General features: G+C 38.5%; 2 protein-coding genes across 6 annotated transcripts; one reads left to right on the top strand and one right to left on the bottom strand.

The window, feature by feature from the left end:
- Nucleotides 1-463: 463 nt before the first annotated feature.
- On the bottom strand, nt 464-6,405 carry kifc1 (kinesin family member C1). 2 transcript variants are annotated; one of them, XM_048202857.1, is made up of 17 exons: nt 6,275-6,405; nt 5,940-5,963; nt 5,628-5,711; nt 5,420-5,516; nt 5,269-5,322; nt 4,797-4,832; nt 4,465-4,669; nt 4,212-4,377; nt 3,948-4,115; nt 3,226-3,345; nt 2,329-2,613; nt 2,022-2,186; nt 1,627-1,765; nt 1,305-1,444; nt 1,032-1,105; nt 832-907; nt 464-745 (listed from the first exon to the last, which is right to left on the bottom strand). In XM_048202857.1, the coding sequence occupies exons 2-17, from the start codon at nt 5,949-5,951 to the stop codon at nt 701-703; spliced, it is 1,866 nt and encodes a 621-aa protein (XP_048058814.1). In that variant the 5' UTR covers nt 5,952-5,963; nt 6,275-6,405; the 3' UTR covers nt 464-700. The 2 variants fall into 2 exon arrangements, with proteins under 2 accessions (XP_048058814.1, XP_048058815.1); XM_048202858.1 differs by having other exon boundaries at nt 5,940-5,966; nt 6,275-6,399.
- Nucleotides 6,406-7,035: 630 nt separating this feature from the next.
- Nucleotides 7,036-23,791, top strand: znf384a (zinc finger protein 384 a). Of its 4 annotated transcripts, XM_048202859.1 has the most exons (12): nt 7,036-7,201; nt 10,495-10,562; nt 10,898-11,195; nt 11,319-11,441; nt 14,145-14,183; nt 14,665-14,831; nt 16,301-16,377; nt 17,568-17,792; nt 20,843-21,010; nt 21,240-21,318; nt 22,744-22,902; nt 23,047-23,791. In XM_048202859.1, the coding sequence occupies exons 2-12, from the start codon at nt 10,500-10,502 to the stop codon at nt 23,440-23,442; spliced, it is 1,794 nt and encodes a 597-aa protein (XP_048058816.1). In that variant the 5' UTR covers nt 7,036-7,201; nt 10,495-10,499; the 3' UTR covers nt 23,443-23,791. The 4 variants fall into 4 exon arrangements, with proteins under 4 accessions (XP_048058816.1, XP_048058818.1, XP_048058817.1 ...); XM_048202861.1 differs by lacking the exon at nt 10,495-10,562; XM_048202860.1 differs by lacking the exon at nt 14,145-14,183.
- The last annotated feature ends 439 nt before the right edge of the window (nt 23,792-24,230 follow it).

The following is a 24,230-nucleotide window of genomic DNA, read 5'->3' as shown; positions in this document are numbered from 1 at the left end:
ATTACATTAAATTGTTTGTGTGTGTGTGTGTGTGTATATATATATATATATAACAATTTAAAACAACTTTTCTATTTGCATATTTTAAAATGTAATTTATTCACGTGATGGCAAAACTGAATTCTCAGCAGCCATTACTCAGTCTTGAATGTCACGTGATCCTTCTGAAATCATTCTTGGTGCTCAATTATCTATAGCAGTTCTTAATATCCGTTTTATTAAAATTGACTTAGGGTAAGTTATCATGAGATCTCTTTCAAACATTGAACATTTTATTTCTAATGATGAAACAGTGGCTAAATTACCTGCTTTATTATAGTAACAAGTATTTTGACAAACCATGTTTACTTTGGTAATTAGTTTGTCAGAGAAACAACTCTCATTTGTATTTTCACAGAGAGAGAAACATTTACAAAAACAGAATTGTCCAAACTTTATAATCAGGCTCACCACTGCACTTCCATTTGATCAAAATGGAAAATTTATTGACCTCTTACAAGTTGAAGTACAATATGCATTTGATTTTGGTTGTAAAATGTTAATAAAAACCAGTAAGATTGTACATTAAAATGCATCACAAAAATATAAAAAGATGCCAAAGACAGGAGAGTTGAGGATAAACATGAAATAAGTGAAGTTCAGATAAAAGTTAAAAACATTTATAAATGACCACAGTGGATGTCCGGAAATGACAACTAAACTACTTCCGATTGGCTGAGGCTGTTCCGATGACACAGTCGTTTACCTGCAACACAGCAAACATGAGTTATAGGCTCTGTTCTATATCCTCATAAAGTAAAAACATTGACGTGATCATATGAGATCACTCACCTTGCTGGCAAAGCGCAGAGAATTCAGTGATTCGCCAAAGCTCTCTTCCTCAGGTGATATATTCACAAACATCAAACTGTACAGAGGTAAAGAAATAAGTCACATGTTCCTTAAAACAATAATCAAAGAATTATATTCTGCAAAACTCAAAGAAAATAACATCACAGGCTATAAAACATGTATTTGAGCATACTGCTTACGTTTTGCTGTTGCCTCCGAGGCAGTTCTGGAGGAGGTACGTGAGCTTTGAGTTACGGTAGGGAACAAAGCTGTCCTGAAAAGTTAAGAAATTGAGTGTGTTAAATCATTGTACAGCAAGTCATTTTATCTACATAATAATATATAATGTATCAAAATTTCAGATGACAACAGTTTTGGATTTGAAAATAAATGTATTTAATAAGTAGAAAATCACAGTGTTACATTTTCCAATAATATAGCATGAGGTTCCATATAGTTAGCTAAAAATGTACCTTGTTGGCCAAAGCAGCGATCACAATTCCCAGGTTGGTGAGGGAAGAGTTGATGGCAGTCATTTCCTTGAAGCGCTCTCCTTGAGACTGACTCTTCTGCACTCTCTCACTGCCGGCCAAATCCACGAGACACAGTGTGGCTGAAAAGCAATCAATACATATTTAGTCAGGTATCAATGTGAAATATCATAACGGACTTTGAAAGTGTGGACAAACTCAATATTACTCATAAAAACTACTCTAAATTTACCAACTACACCCCTCTAAGAAGAGCAGTTCATATATGAAGTTACTGTAGATGCAGGCAGTATGTAATTCTTACACTTGCACTTGGTGTCTCGATCAGAGTTTTCCCCCTCAATGTCTAGCTGGAACACAGAGTGAGAACGTGAAGATTGATCGTTCATGCACGTGCGGGCAGTGGACCGGTTCTGGTTTGCCAGCATGATCAAGTTGTGCACCTGAGACATGAGGAAAGAAAGAGGCACATTACATTGTTTTATACATGCTTATTAAACAAATCAATTACAACTCGGATTACTCAATTTTAACAAAGCTTTTGGAAGAAGATTTACTGCAGTCAGCATCAAATGAAAATTGTGACCTCTTTTCTTTTGTGGCATATCAAAGTTAAACAGCATATATCAAATGAAAGAAGGAAAAAATATGCACTGATAAATCATTTATAATAAACAATGCACTTTAAACCCGCAGTACCTCATCCTCATTGTTGACTTTTTGGTAGGTCAGGTTGGTAACTGTGATCTCATTGTTGGAAATCTTCCTGATCTCATGCTCAGGTCTCTTGTTTGGTTTTCCCTTGTAGAGAAGATCTCGAAGTGTCTCATTGTAGATCTCCACAAAGCTGGCGGTGAAGGTGTACTAAAAATAAGAACAGTCCATTAATAAACAAACCATGATGAGGGCAAAAGAAATAACACTCAGTGGCCTGGAAATCACAACATATTTAAACTCTTTTGGACAACAGATAGTTTCGACACAAGAAATTCCATCTTTCCCTCACCTGCCACCCTTGCTCTCGGAGTGCTTTGGCAGACTTAAAGATTTGCTGGACAGCACGTGGGATGACCCCCCACACATCCTCCAGCTCGCCCCCTTCCATAGTAAAGGTCTTCCCGCTGCCAGTTTGACCATAAGCAAAGCAGCAAACATTGTATCCATCCAGAGCAGACTGCACCAGAAGGGAAATCTCTTCGAAAACCTCACGCTGAGAGGCACGTGGCCCAAACACACGGTCGAAGCTGAAGTTATAGCTCTTCTGTGTATCAGCCGTGCGACCTGTGTGAGACTGGGGAAGAGAAGTGGAAATTGGAGAGGTTCTGTCACATACTTTGATTCAGGTATTCTCAACTCTGATCCTTAAGGTCCATTTTCCTGCAGTTTTGCTCCATCCTTGACCAAACTCACCTACTTGTAACTTCCTAGTAATCCTGAAGACTAGGGCTGCACGATTAATCGCATGCGATTGTCATGCGTGTCTCATCAGTAAAGCCGGTTCTGTGATTAGCGGTAAATGTCCATCACCTGCTTTCAAATGGAGTGGCACTTAATATACAGAGCCGTAGTTCGCGGACAAGCTATGCAATATCGCGTTCATAATCGAAGGCGATTCATCTGCGATTATGAACGCGATGTTGCGTAGCTTGTCCGCAAACTACGGCTCTGTATATTAAGTGCCACTCCATTTGAAAGCAGGTGATGGACATTTACCGCTAATCACAGAACCGGCTTTACTGATGAGACACGCATGACAATCTCATGCGATTAAGTCGTGCAGCCCTACTGAAGACCTTGATTATCTTGTTCAGGAGTGTTTGATTAAGGTTGGAGCTAAACCCTGCTTAAGGTTATACCAAGAAGAAACATCCATAAAACCAGAAGCATGATGGGAAGCATTTACCTCTTCCATTTTGGCAAGCGTAAGAGCCTTGTTGTCGTGGGCCGGCAGCTGGATGTGCAGAATATCAGACTGATTGCCAGTCAGCAGTGGGCGGACCCTACAAAAGACTCGGATGTTGCCCTAAAAAAGAAGAAGAAGAAAAAAAAAAAAAAAAAATTATCAATTAATACATAAACATGGATTCTGTATTTTTAAGCATACAGGATTTTGGACCAACAACATCTGACTTTGTGCAAATCTACCCAGCACAATGGCTGTATCCGAAATCAAATACTTCCCTATTATACGGTATGGTAAAAAAAAAAAAAAAAGTATGTGACAAGCATTTTTTCTGAATTCACAGTATTCAAAATGGGAGTAGGCAAAACCAAAGACCTACTACTTCTGGCGAGATTCTTAAGTGCGCATACGATGGACACTTTACTACCCTATGAGGCCATGGAAAAGGATTTGTGCATGGCAGTGAAGTGACAACTGACACTGTTAGGTCACATGACAATGACAACATAGTAAATTACTTATTCAAAAGCAATACCTACTTAGAGAGTACACAAGTTTAGAGACAGCAAATGTGTCAAATGGAAACCAAGCAAAAAATAAAATGCATTTCAGTCACATATGGCTATGATCGATTACAAATTCATACAAATTAACAATACAGTTATATTTTGTTTTCCAAAAAACTAAAAAAAATATCCACATAGGTCTTCATCACAGCTTACTTTGAGCTCTTGAATGGTGTTGTGGAGTTTCCTTCGCTCCATTTCTCCAAGGTGAAGCTCTTCTCGTTGATGGGCCACTGTTTCCTCAAGGTTCCTGACGAGCTCTTGGCTCTCCTTCAGACTGTCCTGACACCGGCCCAGTGCAGAGGTCTGAATGGCGAGCTGAGTCTGAGGAAAAAAAAAAAAGGACATTACAGTTTAATAGAATCAGATCCCTTCTTCACACAGATATTTATATTAGGTGTGAATGGGGTATATGTGTACCTGTACATTGCGGAGCTCAGACTCCAAATGATCCCTGAGTCCTTCCAAAACCTTATGCTCCTCGGTTAGCTTGTTGAGGTCTTTCTTAAGTCCATCTCTCTCTTTAGAAGCTTGCGCCAGATCATCTTTCACAGAAGCAAGCTTTACCAGCTCCTCTTCACAATCCCTAAAACAGAATCAGGAATATTATCAGAAAATAAATGAAGGACCAGCAGGTTCTGGTTTGGTATGGAGTTATTTTTAACACACTTACCCGAGACGCTTTTTTAGACTATTATTCTCCTCTTCAATTTCAACTTTACGCCTTTGGGCTTTGGTTATGGACTCTTTGAGAGACTCATTTTCCTGATTTACAGATTTGACTTTGCTCTGGTAGTTCTGGACTTTAGCCTCCATATCACTGACTTTACCCTTCAGGTCCCATCCTGGCCTTCGTGACATACTTGATCCTGCAGGTGCTGAGAGTGGATAAATTAACCATTAGTAGTCTACTGTATTATGTTAAAGTTTTGTAAATTACAACATATTTACAAATTGAAACTTGGGAAAATGTTTCAACTCATATACATGCATATTTTGTTTTACCTTTAGCAACTGCTGCAACTGGTCTTCTCTGGTCACCTTGATGGAAAGACAATGTTGTTAAGTTGACATATTCCAACTTCTGATAATTTACGAGTATAATATCAAAGATATATATATATATATATATCAAAATAAATGCAGACAAATATTTTGACCCATATTTTTGTGCTAATGAACTGGTGTTTTTGTGTGTGTGTGTGTGTGTGTGTGTGTGTTTTCATGTTTATGACCAGTTAAAGTTGACATCTTCCCCATTGTTTTGTAGATCCAAGTAAAATAGCTTCTCGAACAAGAAAAAAAAAATGTAGGGCAGGACTTGATTTTGTCTTACGCCAGTAAACACAACATCAGAAAAGATGTCATTGCAAGAGAAAGGGTAAGTCGTAAGTCATTTTAACTAAAGATTAGAAGGACACATGAATGACACACATCATGAAAGCATGCCCCAAAAAAGCTACATGTTTTGCAATACCTCTTGAGGGGGCAACGGCGACTGTTGCTGCTCCAGTTGGACGAAGAGGTTTGGCTGAAAGAAGATAGACAACATGAAGACCCCATCTGCTATTATAGCCAAATGGCCCCAAAAAGTTAAAACTAAAATATTTAATTTTAATATAACTTACCAGGAGCTTTGACTGCCACAGGCCGTCTCGGGGGCGCAACACTAGCTGCAGGTCTGAACCGCTGAGACGGCTCGACATCCACCTTCCGCATCTTCTTCTGCAGAAAAATGAGGATGTTTTCATTAAATATATTGAGAATTTGTGTTGCGACACTTCAAACACTAAAGGTACAAAAATGAGTGAGGATCTGAATGAACTAAAAACACACCTGCGCAGGCTGTTGCTGCTCCCCATCTGTGCTGTTAGTGAGAGCCCGTTTCCCAGACATAACAGGGAGACGAGATGTTGTATTCTGCAAAAAAACAAGACAATCACATGAACAGACCATCAAAGCTACACGTGACCGCAGAGGCAGTTCGGAGATATTAAATCCAAAACAAAGGAGTTGTAGTTTAAGAATGTACTGTATCTTTAAATTAACAGCAATGACAGTTTACTTGGGCTCCGTACGCATGCAAGTTGATTTTAACTTGTTGAGCCCGTTTCTCCCAATGCACTTCAGTAATGTTTATAACCTCACCTCTTTGTTCATGGATCTTCAGTTCTTCTTGAAGTCAAGCCCAAAATAAATACAAAGCCCAAAACATTAGAAAGGTTAGTTAACGTTAGTCGGCAAGTTCAATTTGTCCATCAAAAGCAGATTAAAATCAACTAACTGCAAATGACTTATAAACAGGTTTAATGTGAATTAACGAAAACAATCAGTGGCTAAAAACATCGCAGTCTAGCCGACGTCATTCGCGCGAGTTTACCAAAAAACCCTCATATTTATACAATAAACTTTATTTTCAAATTACCATAAAATGCATAAATTACCATACTTACAGTTGAGGAACATAAATAAAAACCACAAACCTTTTATATCGCGAACTGAGAATTACAATCGCAGACACAGCTCAGCTAAATAATCTCTCGTAGCCGTTTGGATTTCAAATTGAAATTGCGTGTGTGTAGTCGCTTTTCCCGCTGATCCGTCATTGGTTGAATCAGAACCAATCAACACAAAGCATTCAGTAACCGCGCCCACGTGGGCGGCTTCGGTCCCACCCATAAACAGTTTTTAGACTTTTGAGGGGCACAAATTATTTTTGTAAATGCATTGAGAGCTTTGTTTTTGCAGTTTAATTTTTAAATGTTTATTTGTCAAATGTGCAAAAAGATAGCAGTACTTGTTGACAATTAAATATAAGTAAACATCTTATCATACAAGAATGAATAAATAAATATATTAAATAAAGAATAAGTACTTACGTAAGAGAACAGGCTGTAATACAAATATATATATATATATATATATATATATATATATATATATATATATATATATATATATATATATATATATATATATATATATATGTACAATGTTAATGCACAATACATGTACAAGCATTCATATTTCATATTTAACATATATTAATCATAAATTCATGGAGAAGGTGGCACATGTTCTCATTTCTTCACATAATCATACTTATTAAGATGCATGATATGCAAATACATTTTTTTTTTTTTTTTATACATATTTTTAATATTTTTGCGATAATACATGACCTCACATGGCGGAAGTGAGTTTGGCGGTACGCTTGTTGTAATTTTGACCTCATTCACAGGAAGTGTAGTCGAGCGGAGTCGGACAGCCCTTCGCGAGAGAAAAAAATAGAAAAAAAATTGAGGGAAAAAAATCGGTGAATCCAAGGGGTTCGGGCGGATTTGGACGAAGTTTCCGAACTGTCCCGGCCCGGAGGAGCCCTGGGGGTTGAAAGGGAATCGCCAGCACCGGTAATTAACACAGAGTTATGAGTCAATTGTGAATTATTTCTCCAAATTTGAGCAACTCACGCGGGCGCTTCTCCCCCTGTCTCGCCAGCCGGAAGTCTGCATGAAGCTGCGTCTCTCTCGCATTGGCGTCGACGTTTTTTTTCTCTCTTGGTTTTTTTTTATCCTCGAGTTTTTTTTTTCTTTTTTATTTTCTCAGTGAGACTAACCGAGAGAGGGATGGAGGCATAGGGGCATTATTGTTTGCAGGCGGAAGTTTACATGTTGCATAGCTTTTGGATAGTGCTTCTTTCTTTGCGTGCATAACAAAAGCTGACATTTTAATGGAGGCTGGTTGAGGAAGCCCTGATATCATTAATAGATGGTTTTGTGCATTTCCAGCTAGATTTCCTTTAGATCGTTCATGCATATGTCATTATCCTTGTCCCACTAGATAGAAACATGCAAAATGAGCTGTCATTGCAGCAAAACACGCATGCAACCCTTACAAAAACGAATAAAACGCGACATTGTTCGCCACCCTTGGTTCTTATTTTAGCATGCATATGAAATGAAAGACGGTCCGATATGCACAAAAGCGGACTTGTAGGTCTGCACATTTGATCTGGGTTTTCGTACGATCAGCAGTTGTAGACAGATTTGGCGCAGGGTCGCTGGTTTTGTTTTGATGCCTATTTATAGCGCGCGCGATTCTCAATGCAATTTCTGCATTTCTCGTGTAATTAAACAATTTGCCGTGCAGTTGCAACAGACATCAGCAAATTGTGTTTGTAAAGAAAATCAATTATTAAAAAAAACTAAGTGTTGTGCTTTTTTTGCCTCTTTGTTTTACAACTTTTATAAAAAATTTAACTAATTTAGCTTGCTGAAAAAAAAAGTTTAAACCAGCCTAAAGGGATAGTTCACACAAAAATGAAAATTGTGTCATCATTTATTCACCCTCAAGTTGTTTTAAACCTGTATGAATTTCTTCTGCTGAACACAAAAGAAGATATTTTGAAGAATGTTGGTAACCAAACAGTTTATTGGCCCCATTGACTTCCATAGTAATTTTTTTCCATACTATGGAAGTCAATGGTGCTCATCAACTGTTCCGTTACGCATATTCCTCCAAATATCTTCTTTTGTGTTCAGAGGAGGAAAGACATTCGTACATGTTTGGAACAGCTTGAGGGTGCGTAAATGATGAAAATTTTAATTTTTGGGTGAACTATCTCTTAAGCTGGTTTGCTGGTCTCCCAGCTTGGTCATTATAATCTGTTGGCTGGTTTAAAGTCAGTATGAAATGAAAATTCACCCTATTTTCTAAATGCATGATGTGATAGATTTTATTGTGTGCATGTGTTTAATTTTTTGACCTTGTAATTTTTAATAAAAATGTAATAACTGGACCTTCTAGTAAAAACGACAGGCTTCTGTGGTGACATATGCAGGACATTTCCAATCATTTAGTTTGCTTAAACTTCGCTCCTGTAAGCTCATGTTCATCTGCCTCCACTTTTGAGTGCAACACCCACATCTCAAAATATCCCGCCCTACATTTTTTTTTCGATAATCTGTTACACTCGGATGTATGCCACAAGATGGAGGTGAATGGTTTTACCTGGTTTAGCTTGTAGACTAGTTGGCCGACACTTTAAACGATGAAATCAATTCAAAAATTATTTTTTTTAATGGAATATTGCAGTGTTTATTATTAAAGATTTGGTTGTGCACATCTTTTTTTTTTTTTAATTCACGTGCCCTCGTTATCTTAAATCACTTCCCTACTATATAGTAGGTGAAAAACAGTATGTGACAAAAGAAGTATGTCCGAATTCACGGAACTCATAAAAGAGTAGGCAGAAAGTATCCGGTTGACCTACTACTCCCGGCGAGATTCTGAAGTGTGCATATGATTGACACTTTACTATCCCATGAGCCCACAGGAGAGGATTTGTGAATGGCAGTAAAGGTCATATGATAATGACAACATGGTGAATATAGTACATCCAGATTACATTCATGAAACACACATTTATACTATATAGAACATACTTTTTTAGCATCACAAAGTAATTACTTATTCAGAAGTATCTATTTAAGAGAGTAGGGCTGCACGATTATGACAAAAATCATAATTGTTGATTATTCCCTTGAAATTGTAATTGCGATTATTACTATTTACATTGAATGATGTTTTGAATAGCTTTATACCATTGTTTGAACCAACTGCATGCCATATTTTAATAAGAAAATAAACCAGCTGAAAACACTCTTCCTGAAAAACTCTGATAGACGCCTGCTTTCAAACGCTCCCGCTTACAAAACATTTTCAAATTTAAACATTTCCGCATGCTTTCAAACACTCCCGTGTGTTGATCATTGTAGTCAATCACAGATATATCTGTTGAGCACGTGAACATAATGGCCAATCAGAGGTGTTTACGAATCCGCTCAACAGCGCTCAAAGCGTCACATTTTTAAAATTTCAGTATCGACTTGGTATTGAAGTCAGTACTTTTGAAAACGTTAGCGCCTTTGAATGATTACGCAAATGTGGCATCCGTAATTGTAATCACGATTAGAAATTCAATTAATTGTGCAATTTCAAACACAGCCCTCTTCTCTGATGATATGTGTTTTGGTGTGGGGACGGGACAACCTGTCACTCATATGGCATCAAAGCAATAGCAAACCACAAACATCCAATAAATTCCCCATTTATTAAATCAAGTCCTGTCCTACATTTTTTCTTGTTTGAGAAGCCGTTTCACTCGGATATACGTTACAAAAGAAAAGACTAGCACAAATTCCATTTAATGTCGACTTTAAACCAGCTGAACACCAGCTTGCCTAGACTGAGACCAGCAAACCATCTTAGGCTGTTTGCCTGATTTAAGCTGTTTTTCCTGCTGGAGGGTAATATGCAGGCTGAGAGGGCATGCATGTATTTTTATTTTATCCATGTCAGTTATGTTTTACACATTGGGTTGTGCATGCATCGTGATTCCTAACCCAACACGCCACTTTGCCAAGCACTGTGTCATCCAACAGAAAGATGCTTCTTTGTCCTTTGCCTACAGATAAATAAAGTCAAGAGAATTAAAATGCATGACATTTAACAAATGTTTCAAAGAAATTAAGAAAATAAATGTTATGCAAGGCACTTGAGTGCCAAAATGAATACGCCTTATCCAAGTGAGCGAAAAAAAATCTTCAGGCCACACGAGAAACATAAGGGCGAGGTGTCATTTCACAACTGTTGCCAAAGGCAGAGTGGGTGTTTTACAAGTTATGTTGCTTTTCAATTGCAGAAATAATGGAAGATTCCCATTTCAACTCATCATACTTTTGGTCTCCCGTACCAACAGTGCAAGGACAGGTAGACACCTTATTATTGGACTCTCTTGTACAGTACACCGTTGTGTCTTTAACAGACACACCATGCTTATTGAGCACAATTTAGTAAATCAAAAAAACAAAACAAGCATACCAGTCTGGGATGGCTAACACCAGCCTCGCACTGATCCATGTGAAAGTTACACACTGGAAGCCCAGCATAAGCTTTGAGAAAATGTAACCCTTCCCTCGCTGCTCTCTCCTTTTTCCCCTTCATCTTTCATCTGCGTTTATCTCTCAATCCATCCTCCTTTTCTCTTTCCTTCTTCCCTTTTTTCCTTGTTTTTTTTCCCCATTCATTCCCCCCTGCGATTTTAGATTGAGAACGCCATGTTTCTGAACAAGATGAAGGAACAGCTGGGGCCGGACAAGGGCGCTTCTTTTCCGCACTCGTCTGCGGCGCACTACCCTACAGCGGTGCTGACGGTGCCAGGCTCGGTCGCCATGGACACGGGAACCATCGGGAGGGTGCCGAAGCAAGAGGGTGGTGGTGGAGGAGGAGGGGGCGGGACAGCAGGGGCGCAAATGACCACCGTGGGAGCACACCTGCACCCACCTCACACGTCCCAGAACATCACAGTGGTGCCCGTACCATCTACTGGCATCATGACGGCAGGTGGGTGTTCAAAGTTATCTCGAAGTGAAGAGATATTAACTAAAAGTTACAGAAATCAAATGTCAATGAGATCTTCAATTATGGTCAAAATCGTTTATTAAATATTTCCCTTCTGTCTCTCAGCGGGGTTAGTGATCACGACTCCTCAGGGCACATTGGTCACTCCTCCTGCTTCCTCTCAGTCTTTTGTTTCTGGTCCGCCAACAACGACCATGATTGTGTCCGCTCTGCACCCAACAAACACAGGTAAACAATTTAACTGACCGTTCACACCCTTCCATCATATCCACCTTTAAATAAAAATTCAGGGTGGTAAAACCAAAAGTAGAGTATTAGAAATAAGAATGTTATAATGTATAGAACTTCAATAAGTAACATTAAATGTGCATTTATTCATTGTAACATAATGTTTTTTTTTGTACATTTATACACATACACATGTATATTTACATATTAGTCTCTTATTTATTTGATCAAAATACAGTAAAAACTGTAATATTGTGAAATATTATTACATTTTAAAATAACTGTTTTCAATTTGAATACATTTTAAAATGTAATTTATTCCTGTGATGTCAAAGCTAAATTTTCAGTCAAATAGAAATCTTTTGTAATATTAAATGTATTTACTGTAATTTTTGATCAAATTAATGCATCATTTTGAATAAAAATATAATGTCCCTATAGCAAAAAAAAAAGAAAGAAAGAAAGAAAGAAAGAAAGAAAGAAAGAAAGAAAGAAAAGAAGAAGCTTTATAAAAATTTCAGATTTTCCAGCATTTTAAGGATAATTACTAATGGACTTCAAATCATCTGTTGTGATCAATGTTCCTGTTATTATGCAAAATGCATAGGGCCCATTTTTTGTGCAGTAAATAGTAACAGTTATGTAGGCATTTCTTAATATTAAATATTTCGTAATATTTAGAGCATGTGTTTGATTTTGAACATTCCCTCTTATATACCAACAGATAATAGGCCACACATTACAGAATACTTATTATGCTCATACAGGGTGTCCATGGATCCTTACTATTTATTACATTTGTTAATGTAAAAATAAGGCCTTAAAGGTGCTAAATAGGATCTTTTCGTCAACTGAGAAACCAAAGACAGTTACTGAATTTTTTAAATGAGCGCATGTGTAAGAACAACCCCCCTACTTCACTGCTCATTTCAAGGGAACGCCTCCCTTGAATTACCACCGGCATTCGCTGTGTCGTGTTAGTGGATTCATTATGTCGGACTCACCGCAGGTAACTCATAATCTGCAGTTGTTACTCCTGTCTCCGGACAAAAACATTGCATGCGGCGCCTGTAGAGTGTGGAAAGTTACTGGACCGCACAGCCACGCTCGTCTCTCACAAGGAACGTCATGGCAGTGATTGACAAGCCAGAGGGCCAATCGTTTACACAATGATCGCGTAAACAATTGGCTGATGTTTTTAAGGCCCTACCTCGTGCACAGATGATGTATATTAATATTATTCCTTTCAGTGCACCTAATAAATAGTCTTTTATCAGTTAGTAAAGACAGTTTCAAGTAATATTTCAAAAATGTATAAAACAAAACATCCTCTTTAGCACCTTTAATTAGCATTAAAAAATTTTAAATCCAAGTTTCAAAGGTTTTAAAAAGCAATTTTATTTTCATTTGCTTTCTGAAATCTTAAAACCGCGTCAATGCGTTGCGTCAGGACTGCTTGAAGTTATTGATGCACTAAAGCGATAAAGAAACAAAAGTGAATGAGAAAATAAAAGGCAAAACGTGTTTGTAAGTCATTTTTACTAAGTCATAATTAACAGCGCAATCAACCCTGAGAACTGAATTCATTACTCGCACGCTCTGGCAGCCCTCTGTGCACACAAACATGCACGCACAGAAAGCCGTCTGTCAACGCTTGAGCACCCAATTCAGTTCTCCTGCGTTTTACCGATCAAATACACACACTTGTGTGTCAAAATGCCCGACTTGATGAGTATTAAAGGCTTAGTTCACCCAAAAATGAAAATTCTGTCATTTATTACTTGCCCTCATGCCGTTCCACACCCATAAGACCTTCGTTAATCTTTGGAACACAAATTAAGATATTTTTGTTGACATCCGATGGCTCCGTGAGGCCTCCATAGGAAGCAATGTCACTTTCTCTCTCAAGATCCATAAAGGTACTAAAAACATATTTAAATCAGTTCATGTGAGTACAGTGGTTCAATATTAATATTATAAAGCGACGAGAATATTTTTGGAGCGCCAAAAAAACAAAATAATGACTTATTTAGTGATGACTGATTTAGTACCTTTATGGATCTTGAGAGAGGAAGTGACATTGCTTCCTATGGAGGCCTCACGGAGCCATCGGATTTCAACTAAAATATCTTAATTTGTGTTCCGAAGATTAACGAAGGTCTTACGGGTGTGGAACGGCATGAGGGTGAGTAATTAATGACAGAATTTTAATTTTTGGGTGAACTAACCCTTTAACATAAACACAGTCGATTATGTCTTAAGTGAACATAAACAGTAGGGAGAAAATCAAATGTGTGTCAGTCATTATATTTGATATATTTGTTGAATAAAGTCATAATTTTTTTATCTTGTATATCTCTATTGGGCGGGGCGATTTTGTGTGTTTGCATAGAAGTCAATGGAAGTGATGTGCAGGTTTTACATTTTTTTTTGAAAAGGTCTTAAAAATATTAAACAGTATTAAATTGGAAGTGCTGATACCTGCAGATGCCCTATATATTTTTTTAATTTCACTTTCACTGTCTAAAACAGCAGACACACGCACATATGCTTGCTTACGCAGCCATTCTCAGAGCCAAAGAAGCAGTAGGAAGTGAAAGTGAGAGTGACTGTGGGAGGTAGTGAGAAGGGATGGATGATGGATGGAGAGAGGGAGGGACAGCGAGCTCTATATGTTGAGTATGTTTTGCTTTTTCCTGTCAGAGGCTGTCCGGCCCCCTTCCCTCTATCTCCACAGCCACTGTAAGTATAATAGCACATGTACATCTCTACCAGAAACCTGCAGTCAATGACACTCACATTACTAAAGCAGTTATTGCAATGAAATGACAGTTTAGTTACCCCTTGTGTTCCTTTAGTTGTTTTAATACATGGATTAGCAAAATTATGTCATGTATTACAGTCATTTAGCTTTAAAAGTCAGAAATCTTTGTACACAGGCATAATTGGGGCATTACAACATTGCATAAGGTTTTAGCACACATTTAGGCCAGTTTTATGAAATTTATCTGAAAGGCTTATTAAATAATCGCCTTAATGTCAGTTTGTAGGTCATGAAATTTCAGACATTTCATTGAAAAGCTCAGTAAAGAGCTTCTGTGACAAGTTTACAACTCCTCATTGCCTTTATCTTCTGAATGCAGTTGCAGGAAGAAATTATGCACATTATATTTTAGTCAGTATTATATTACTCTTTTGTTTTTTGCCCTCCTGACATGAACAGACAAGAAAGAGGATGGCAGTATCCCACCCGCTGTAGTCATGCCAGTTCCCGCAAAGCGGGGGAGAAAGAAGAAGTCCATGATGCAAAGGGCAGGTCCTGTTTCAGCCCATGCACTCGCCACAGGAAGTGATGCGCTGATTCTTGCGCACCTGGCCGCTGGGGGACAGGTGAGATGTTGCTGATGTGTCATAATTTTACCTTCATATAAAAAAGTACCTACTTATCAGTGTTGACTGATAAGTAAAAATTCACTTTAAGGTGCTGTATGTAAAGCATAAAAATACCATATGTTTGCAGATATTTAGGAAACATGCTAAGTTCACATATTTGTTTCACCAAAAAACAACGCTACAGCCAGTTATTCTACTTTGAAATGTGCGTTCTGTGCCGGTACGTCTGTGCCTCAGCATCCATCTAAATAGCTCTATGAACTGAGGCACATTAAAACGCAGATACATTATCTGATCAACTTTGATCTTGGCATTGTCAACCACGCTCGTTCCTGTTGCGTGTTCTCAATCTGGCAACCCACGTGAGCATCAAGTCAGCGGAAGAGGAGCGGGGAAAAACAACTCTCTCTAATATTTTGAATTTGGACTGCAGTACCCAGTTCAACCACTAGCTGTCAACATTACATACTGCACCTTTAAAGGTGCCCAAGAATGCTTTTTCACAAGATGTAATATAAGTCTAACGTGTCCCCTGAATGTGTCTGTGAAGTTTCAGCTCAAAATACCCCATAGATTTTTTTAAATTAATTTTTTTAACTGCCTATTTTGGGGCATCATTAACTATGCACTGATTTTTTCAGCGCGCCGCCCCTTTAATTCGCGTGCTCCCTGCCACACGAGCTCTCGATTATATTACAGCACATTTACAAAGTTCACACAGCTAATATAACCCTCAAATGGATCTTTACAAGATGTTCGTCATGCATGCTGTATGCATGCTTCGAATTATGTGATTAAAGTATTTATTTTGATGTTTATATTTGATTCTCTATGAGTTTGAGGCTGTGCTCCGTGGCTAACGGCTAATGCTACACTGTTAGAGAGATTTATAAAGAATGAAGTTGTGTTTATGAATTATACAGACTGTGTTTAATAATGAAAATAACGACGGCTCTTGTCTCCGTGAATACAGTAAGAAACGATGGTAACTTTAACCACATTTAACAGTACATTAGCAACATGTTAACGAAACATTTAGAAAGACAATTTACAAATATCAATAAAATATCATGTTATCATGAATCATGTCAGTTATTATTGCTCCATCTGTCATTTTCGCTGTTGTTCTTTCTTACCTAGTCTGATGATTCGGCTGTGTGCAGATCCAGACGTTACTGGCTGCCCTTGTCTAATGCCTTTCATAATGTTGGGAACATGGGCTGGCATATGCAAATATTGGGTCGTACACCCCGACTGTTACGTAACAGTCGGTGTTATGTTGAGATCCGCGTGATTTCCGGAAGTCTTTTAAACAAATGAGATTTACATAAGAAAGAGAAAGCAATGGAGTTTGAAACTCAATGTATGTCTTTTCCATGTACTGAACTCTTGTTATTCAACTATGCCGAGGTAAATTCAAATTTTGAATCTAGGGCACCTTTAAGCTGCTCACTGCTCTCTTACAGCACAACACAAGTGACCCGTATGACCTCTCCAACGATGAGGATGATCATCAAAGCAAAGATGGAAACAAGTCCTACAGGTACCTATTAATATTAATTAAAACTGGGAATTATTGAAATATATAGCCAACAAATTGAAAACAAATTATTTTGTGGTTTTAATTTAATACTCTTTTATCTGACGTGATTGATTTTAGTGTGTCTTTAGCAGACTATTAAAAAAATGGTAATTTTAATAGTAAAAGAGTGTAAAATGCTTCTGTAAAACCTGTTAATTGTTTGACATGAAGTTTATACGGTGAAAAACTAATAAATCTAACAGGACATTTTATGTAATTTTACAGTAAAATACTGTTAATAATTCAGTTTTTTTTTTTTTTCAGAATTTTGTTTTACAGTTCACTGCAACAGTCTATTAGTGCTTTTATTTGAACTTTCATCTGATAAGTTTAATTACGTGACATTTTCTGCAAAAAATGTGCATTATTTTCAGTAAGAAAGCATCTATAAAGATGATAAATGTAATGCAAAAAGAGTGTTGTCATGGAAATTATCAATACGAATGCATCCTACTTAATACAAAACTAATCTGACTTCACCACGGACAATTCAGACAGCCTCCGTTGTCAATACAATACTACAGTAGCAATATAATACTACAGTACCTTGGGGTAATTCCCATCCCCAATATAATACAATGTAACACTACAGTATTTCAGGGTAATTCCCTTCCTGAATACATACAATACAATCCAATACTTCAAGGTAATTCCCCTCCTGAAGTATGATGATGGTGTCCCGTCAAGACACTACTATCACTACCTCAAACCACCCATGAGCACCAGGCCTATATCATCTGTACCCTCTCACTGTCCTTCTCAGGTGTACGTTTGTCCAACACAGGATCATTAATACTAACTGAGAGTATTACAGCCTAAAAATCAATGTCACTCAGATCTTCTTCACTGTGATTGGTTATGCTGATCTGGTGATTGGTTTGTAATGATCTAAGCTAATCATATCACTGTTAGTTCTACTGTGTTAAGAACTTTTTGGGTAAGTCTAGATTCTTTGATCATTTGATGTATGTAGATGTACATGGTCTTTGATCTGAGCATTCTTAGTCTGCACATTCCATGTTGAAATACCCTTTTGACCCCTTCTGAGGCCATTAAATAAAGCATTTCCATCACAGACTATTTTAGTGTTTATAAAATGATGTTTTTGTGTAGATTTCTAATGCAAATGCCCTGCTGATTTCTCTCTGTAGGTGCCGGATGTGTGCGGTGACGTTCTTCAGCAAATCAGACATGCAGATTCATGCCAAGTCCCACACGGAGGCGAAGCCGCACAAGTGTCCTCACTGCTCCAAATCCTTCGCCAACTCCAGCTATCTGGCGCAGCACATCCGCATCCACAGCGGCGCCAAACCCTACACCTGCTCCTACTGCCAGAAAACCTTCAGACAGCTCAGCCACCTACAGCAGCATACACGGTACGTATGTGTGTAACTTGCTAAAAGGATAGAGACACATCTTGCCACAGGGCATTGTTTAGTTGGCTTAGTTGTGCTTTTGATTAGGATGAGCATGTTTATCTTTCTCTTTATACCTCCCTGCCCTTTCCTACCCTGATGCTGTGACATTTGAGCTTGCACACACTTCTAGTGATACGCCATTCAATTTAAACAGAACAGTATATTCCTAAAGACAGAAGAAGGTCTTTTTTGACTCATGCTAATCTCATCACTGATCTGCTTGTCTTATTTCACACCACAATGACTAACTTTCTTTTGTTCATTCTCTTCATTTGGTACCCTTTAGGTTTGTCAGTGTCCTGTTTCCGTTTATGTTGACATTGTATTCTTCATTATGCACTTTCACAAAGTTTTTTTTTTTTTTTAAATGTTTTAAACTCAAGTGAGTTTGCCTGAGCAAAGGCTGTGATTAGATAACTAGACTAACCAGCAGTTCAGTTTCCTTGCACAGCATCTTAAATTTTGTTTTGGTCATTCTGAAATGCCGAGCCAAAATTTGTTATCAGAATGATTTGGAATAATTACTTCTCAGAAGTGTTAATTGCTTTTCGCCCATGCGCTTTGAGAGACAGAAGTTGCGTCCCAAATGACGCACTATACACTATGCACTTATACACTATGTACGTGTGCACTATGCACTCATCCATGTAGTGCGTGAATTATATAAGGTTATTTTGTCATTTAACAACGGAGTCAGATCCTCCCTTCCCCTCCACAGTGTCCAACATTCCACACTTCGTTTTTTCCGTTAATTTAGTGCATCATCCGGGTATTTAAAGTGTACTTTTTCTTTTTGGAATTTTCAGTGTGAACGCACTACTCGCACTATTTACACTTAAAAACATCATAGAATAGTGCATAAGTACGCGAATTAGGACGCACCTAGAGTCATTAATGATGAAGAAAAAAAGAGCAACAGTGGCTTTTCCAGTTGCAGCAACTTCCAATTTTATTACAGATATTTTGTGCCAATTTACCAGAAAGTGACGATTTTATTCTCGATTTTATTATATGGGATGGAAACGGTGCTTTATTCACAAAATGTTTTATGTGATATTCCAATTTTACACATAAGTTAAATTCGCAATTTTGGATGGAAACAGAGAATTATAATGAAGCCAACTTTTGAGAAGATGCACTCCGATGGCGAGGATGTTGAAGTTAAGTTAAACGTCATGCAGCAAGCGTAGTAATTTATCTTCCAAACTCTGCATGAAAACTTGAAAATGAGCCTAATATAAGTGTACATTTATCTAGGTCAATGTTAACATTAAAGCGAGTGGCTAACATTTTGTTTTAAATAAGTCATGATTGAGGTCGCACATCACCTTTTTGTGGTCATTCTTTAACATCTCGAATATTCCCACACTTTAGATATTCTGCCCGACATATTACCGCATGGACCAGCTGTATTTATGATCTTTCACTGCATGACTCCGCCAATTCCTGTGAAGTTTTTTCATGACTAATTAAAATTTAATCGACCAAGCCTCTTCTCATTGACTAACATTTAGTCAACTATTGGGGGCAGTCCTAATAATTTTTTACTTTAGCCCTTTTTGTTTTTAAAAACTAACGAGAACCATGTAGAGTGTAAATTTACTTAAATGGAAGCCTAGCTGGCCTGAAGGCTTAAAAGCATGTCATTTTGTCTTTGTTTGCTTGTGTGTTTCTTCTCTACATTATTTGGCTTGTGTCATGTCCTTTTCCTCTCATTACCATGTCATTTTTATGCTATTAATTTGGACAAGAATGAGTCTTTATAGGGATAGTTCACCCAAAAACAAAAATTATCCCATGATTTAGTCATCCTCAAGCCATTCTAGGTGTATATGACTATCTTCTTTTAGACAAACACATATATATATTAAAAAATATCCTGGCTCTTTCATGCTTTATAATGGTAGTGAATGGGGCGTGAGATTTTGAAGCCCAAAAAAGTGCATCCATCCATCATAACTGTAATCCATACGGTTGGGTTAATAAAGGCCTTTGAAGCGAAGTAATGGGTTTCTGTACTTACAAACTTAAAAACTAGCTTCTGGTACAATGGCCTACGCAAGTTGAATATCTACAGCAAAAGAGTGAATATCTGACGCAACAAATGATGTAGGATGTAGCAGTAGCGCAAGTTTAGACGCCTCTCGCAGTTCAAACAAATAGGGCTGTGCAACAAACTCAAGCTCCTCTTCTTCTTATATCGATATCCTCTTACATTTCTCTTTAATTCTCATTGTAGACTTCTAATTCGTGACCGGTGTTTTGTTTTGCTCTATCCTCTGCACTTCCGCATACGTCATGCATTGCGTCAGAGTTCACTCTCTCGCCGTAAGTCGATTTGCGTAGGCTGTCTGCCAGAAGCTAGATGTTTTAGTTTATAAAGATTAAATATGGACATTTTTCTTACAAAAACCCATCACTACCCTTCAGAAGGCCTTTAATAACTCACTATGGATTACTTTTATGATGGATGGATGTACTTTTTTCGACTTCATTCACAACCATTATAACGCATGGAAGAGCCAGGATATTTTATAATATAACTCTGATTGTGTTTGTTTGAAAGAAGAAAGTCATATACACCTAGGATGGCTTGAGGTTGAGTAAATCATGGGATAATTTAAATTTTTGAGTAAACTATTCCTTTAATTTAAGTCCATCTCACTTTATCTCCATCAAATCTGTTTCATCTGCTTCATTCTGCTGTGGTTTAAAGGCTCTTGGATGGTTTCATATAAGCCTATAGTTAGGGAGGGGAAAAGGATGCTGGTGAGAGAGAGAATGAGAGAGAGAGAGGATAAGATGAAGTGCCTTGTGTTTTTGTGTGCTGCGTTTCATAACCCAGACACCACAAAGAGCACCGTCACATTTCTAAAAGCATGAAACCTACAGCATATTTTATGATACAATCATGATTTGATCCACATAAGGGTCGTTTATTGATTTATTGGTGAATCTCTCTCTGTTTTTTTCTCTCTTTTCATCCCCTTCCCTTCATCCCTTGTTAGAAACCACACAGAGGGCAAACCGCACAAGTGTCCTCACTGCTCCAAATCGTTTGCCAACTCCAGCTACCTGTCCCAGCACATCCGCATCCACAGCGGGGCCAAACCCTACACCTGCTCCTACTGCCAGAAAACCTTCAGGCAGCTCAGTCACTTACAGCAGCATAACAGGTAACAGACAGGGAGAGACAGAATCAGTACTGGACCATATACAGCTCCTTGCATATTTTTCCTCTTTCCTTCCTCCTCTGTTGTCTGTCATCTGTCATGCTGTAGTTGTGAGGATTATGTAGACTTCCTGGAAACTTCTGTGGCATTTTATACACTGCCGAATGTTTTCATGTGATCTTGAAAATTATATCCTAGACTTCTAATTAAATGCTTCTGTTTTGTTTTGAAGGATTCACACTGGTGATCGGCCGTACAAGTGTGTCCATCCCGGCTGTGAGAAAGCTTTCACCCAACTATCAAACCTCCAGGTAACCTTCTTCAGCTGATTTATAGATGCTTTCACACATTTCCTGATCCCTGTGGTTCAAGAAACTTGTTTGTGGTTGTAAACCAAGTTTGTTTGTAATAATACTGCACAACGTGATTTTTCATGAGCTTTGGTTCCACTGTTGACTGAACACTATACTTAAAGGTCCCATTCTTCGTGATCCCATGTTTCAAACTTTAGTTAGTGTGTAATGTTGTTGTTAGAGTATAAATAAAATCTGTAAAATTTTAAAGCTCAAAGTTCAATGCCAAGCGAGATATTTTATTTAACAGAAGTTGCCTACATCGAACGGCCAGTTTGGACTACATCCCTCGACTTCCTTCTTTAATGACGTCACTAAAACAGTTTTTCGACTAACCTCCGCCCACAGGAATACACAAGAGTTGCGTTTGTAGTGTGTTTGTCGCCATGTCGTCGAAACGCTGTTATTTTCATCCCGCAGTCCAATCACCGGGTCTGATTCCGGCTCAAATTGATAGGGTAAAATTAAAGACATGTTTACAATAACACTGAGCGCGTGCATCTCCATGTTATGGTAAGAGGCGTGACCTTTCCGGGCAAGGAGCGCTAAGCTGCTGTCGAATCACAACACAGGAACCGCTGGCACAATCAGAACTCGTTACGTATTTCTGAAGGAGGGACTTCATAGAACAAGGAAGTCATCAGCCCGTTTTTATGACAGTGGAAACAGCGGTATACAGATAAGTAAATTATGTGAAAAATACTGTGTTTTTTTACACGCGAAACATGAACACATGTTATATTGCACACTATAAACACAAACAAAGCTTCAAAAAAACACGAAAAACGGGACTCATTTACTGAAACATAAATCAACTTTTATTTCTATTTTGTCACTTGAGACTCAGATTAGTAACTGTTTGGTCATTTGATGTGTAAATACGCATTTTTCTGTTTGTGTGATGGCAAAGCTGAATTTTCAGCATCATTACTCCAGTCTTCAGTGTCACATGAAGTCATTCTAGTATGCTGATTTGGTGCTTAACAAAGATTTCTGATTATTATCAATGCTGAAAATATTTTGTGGAAACTGTGATACAGAAAATTCATAGCTTTTCTCTGAAATAGAAATCTTTTGTAACATTAAACTTTGATAATAAAAGTCTTTACTGTCACTTTTGATACATTGTTTGCTCAATAAAAAAATTCATTTCTTTCAAAGAAAAACAAACTTACTGACCCCAAACTTTTGAACCATAATGTAGTTAGAAATTCTCCTACTTTGGCAACAGAGGGCAGTAAATGCATTACATTTGCATTGCACTCCTTGTCATTCCCATCCCTACCTGACACTAAAGTGACATAAATCATTTTCTCATGAATACACATTTGTAAGTGTTGTTTATTAATTCAGACTGTTTTTTCTTTCTTTCTTTTTTTCCAGTCTCATCGAAGACAGCACAACAAGGACAAGCCATACAAATGTCACAATTGTAACCGCGGTTACACAGATGCGACCAGTTTGGAGGTTCACTTGTCTACACATACGGTGAAACACGCGAAACTCTACTCCTGTGGCCTCTGCAACCGCGCATACACATCTGTAAGATCACACCCACAATACCTGAATCCTTCATCAGCTATCTTGTCATTCTTCAGTTTTAATCTCCTACAATTATAGATGGGAGTTTGTCAGAAATGTTAGATATGACGTTGACTCATTTTTCTATTTTTGTTACTTTTCTAGGAGACGTACCTGATGAAACACATGCGAAAACACAACCCAGACCCTCTGACGGTAGCGGCCGCAGTGGCTGCCCAGCAAGCCCAGCAGGGCCAGAACCCGGCTCAGCCCTCGGGCGGAGGAAGCGGCAGGGGTCGCGGGCGAGGCAGGGGCGGCGGGGCTGCTGCAGCCAGGGCAGGAACAGTGGCGCAAGCGCAAAACCAGCCCAATCCCACCCCGCCAACCAGTTACTCTGTTACAGAGGGAATACCCTGCCCTTTCGACCTGCATCAGTACAAGACCGTGTCGGCTGGAGAGATCCAGTACAAGCCGGTCAGCGTGGCCGACCTGACGGCCCACAAAGACCTCTGCCTCACCGTCTCCACCTCTGCCATCCAAGTGGAGCACATGAACTCGTAGAGGAACTCGAGGAGAATGAGAGCGAGGAGGTGGGGTGAGGAGAAATGGACCATGAGTTGGGAAGGAAATAAAAACACTGCCTTGGGACAGAGGAGGATTTCCAAATACAGGCTGTCAGGATGAAGGGAGGGGAGGATAGCAGATGGAGGAGAAAAGGAGAGATGAAGGAGGAGCTAATTAACTCTTTGAGTTGTCTTTCTTTAGACTTGCTTTGCGGTGTCACAAAAAAGGCCTTAAGCTGACTATTTTCAGTTAGCAGCTTTTTTAAAGTATACAATACTCAACCCCTTTTGCCACTATAAAGTGCAACAGTCAGCTTCTGGAAGTAAAAATCCCATTCATTTGCAAACAAATGATACTGGCTGTTACTGACTATTTAAATCTAGTGGGTTTGGAGTCTCGTGTTTAAAATCCAATGATGCTGGTAGTGCCGATTCTCTCTGTCACATTTAAGGGCTTTCACACTGGCAGTTTAGTTCGAAACAGGGCACTGTTTGGATGAAAAATCGCTAATGTGAAAGCTGTCGTGCGAACCCGGGGTACAAAACCTGAGACTACTTGAAGGAGGTGGTCTGAGTTCGGTTGCACTCGAACTGTGGTGCAGTTTGCGTGAATATGAAAGCAACATGGACTCGAGTGCACACTTGTTCAGGAAGTAAAATAACCTGCGCATACGTTTTCGCCGATTATAATGTGTTTACTTTAATATAACACATGTAAACACCAACACACCACACACCAAGCTGACGGTTGGCCGCCGGGCAGTTTTTGTTCGTCGGCCGACTAAG

Source organism: Megalobrama amblycephala, linkage group LG9 (genome assembly GCF_018812025.1).
Source record: "Megalobrama amblycephala isolate DHTTF-2021 linkage group LG9, ASM1881202v1, whole genome shotgun sequence".
NCBI classification, from domain to species: Eukaryota; Metazoa; Chordata; class Actinopteri; order Cypriniformes; family Xenocyprididae; genus Megalobrama; species Megalobrama amblycephala.
Note: the sequence above shows the minus strand (reverse complement) of the source record. Positions and strands in the feature narration are given on the sequence as shown.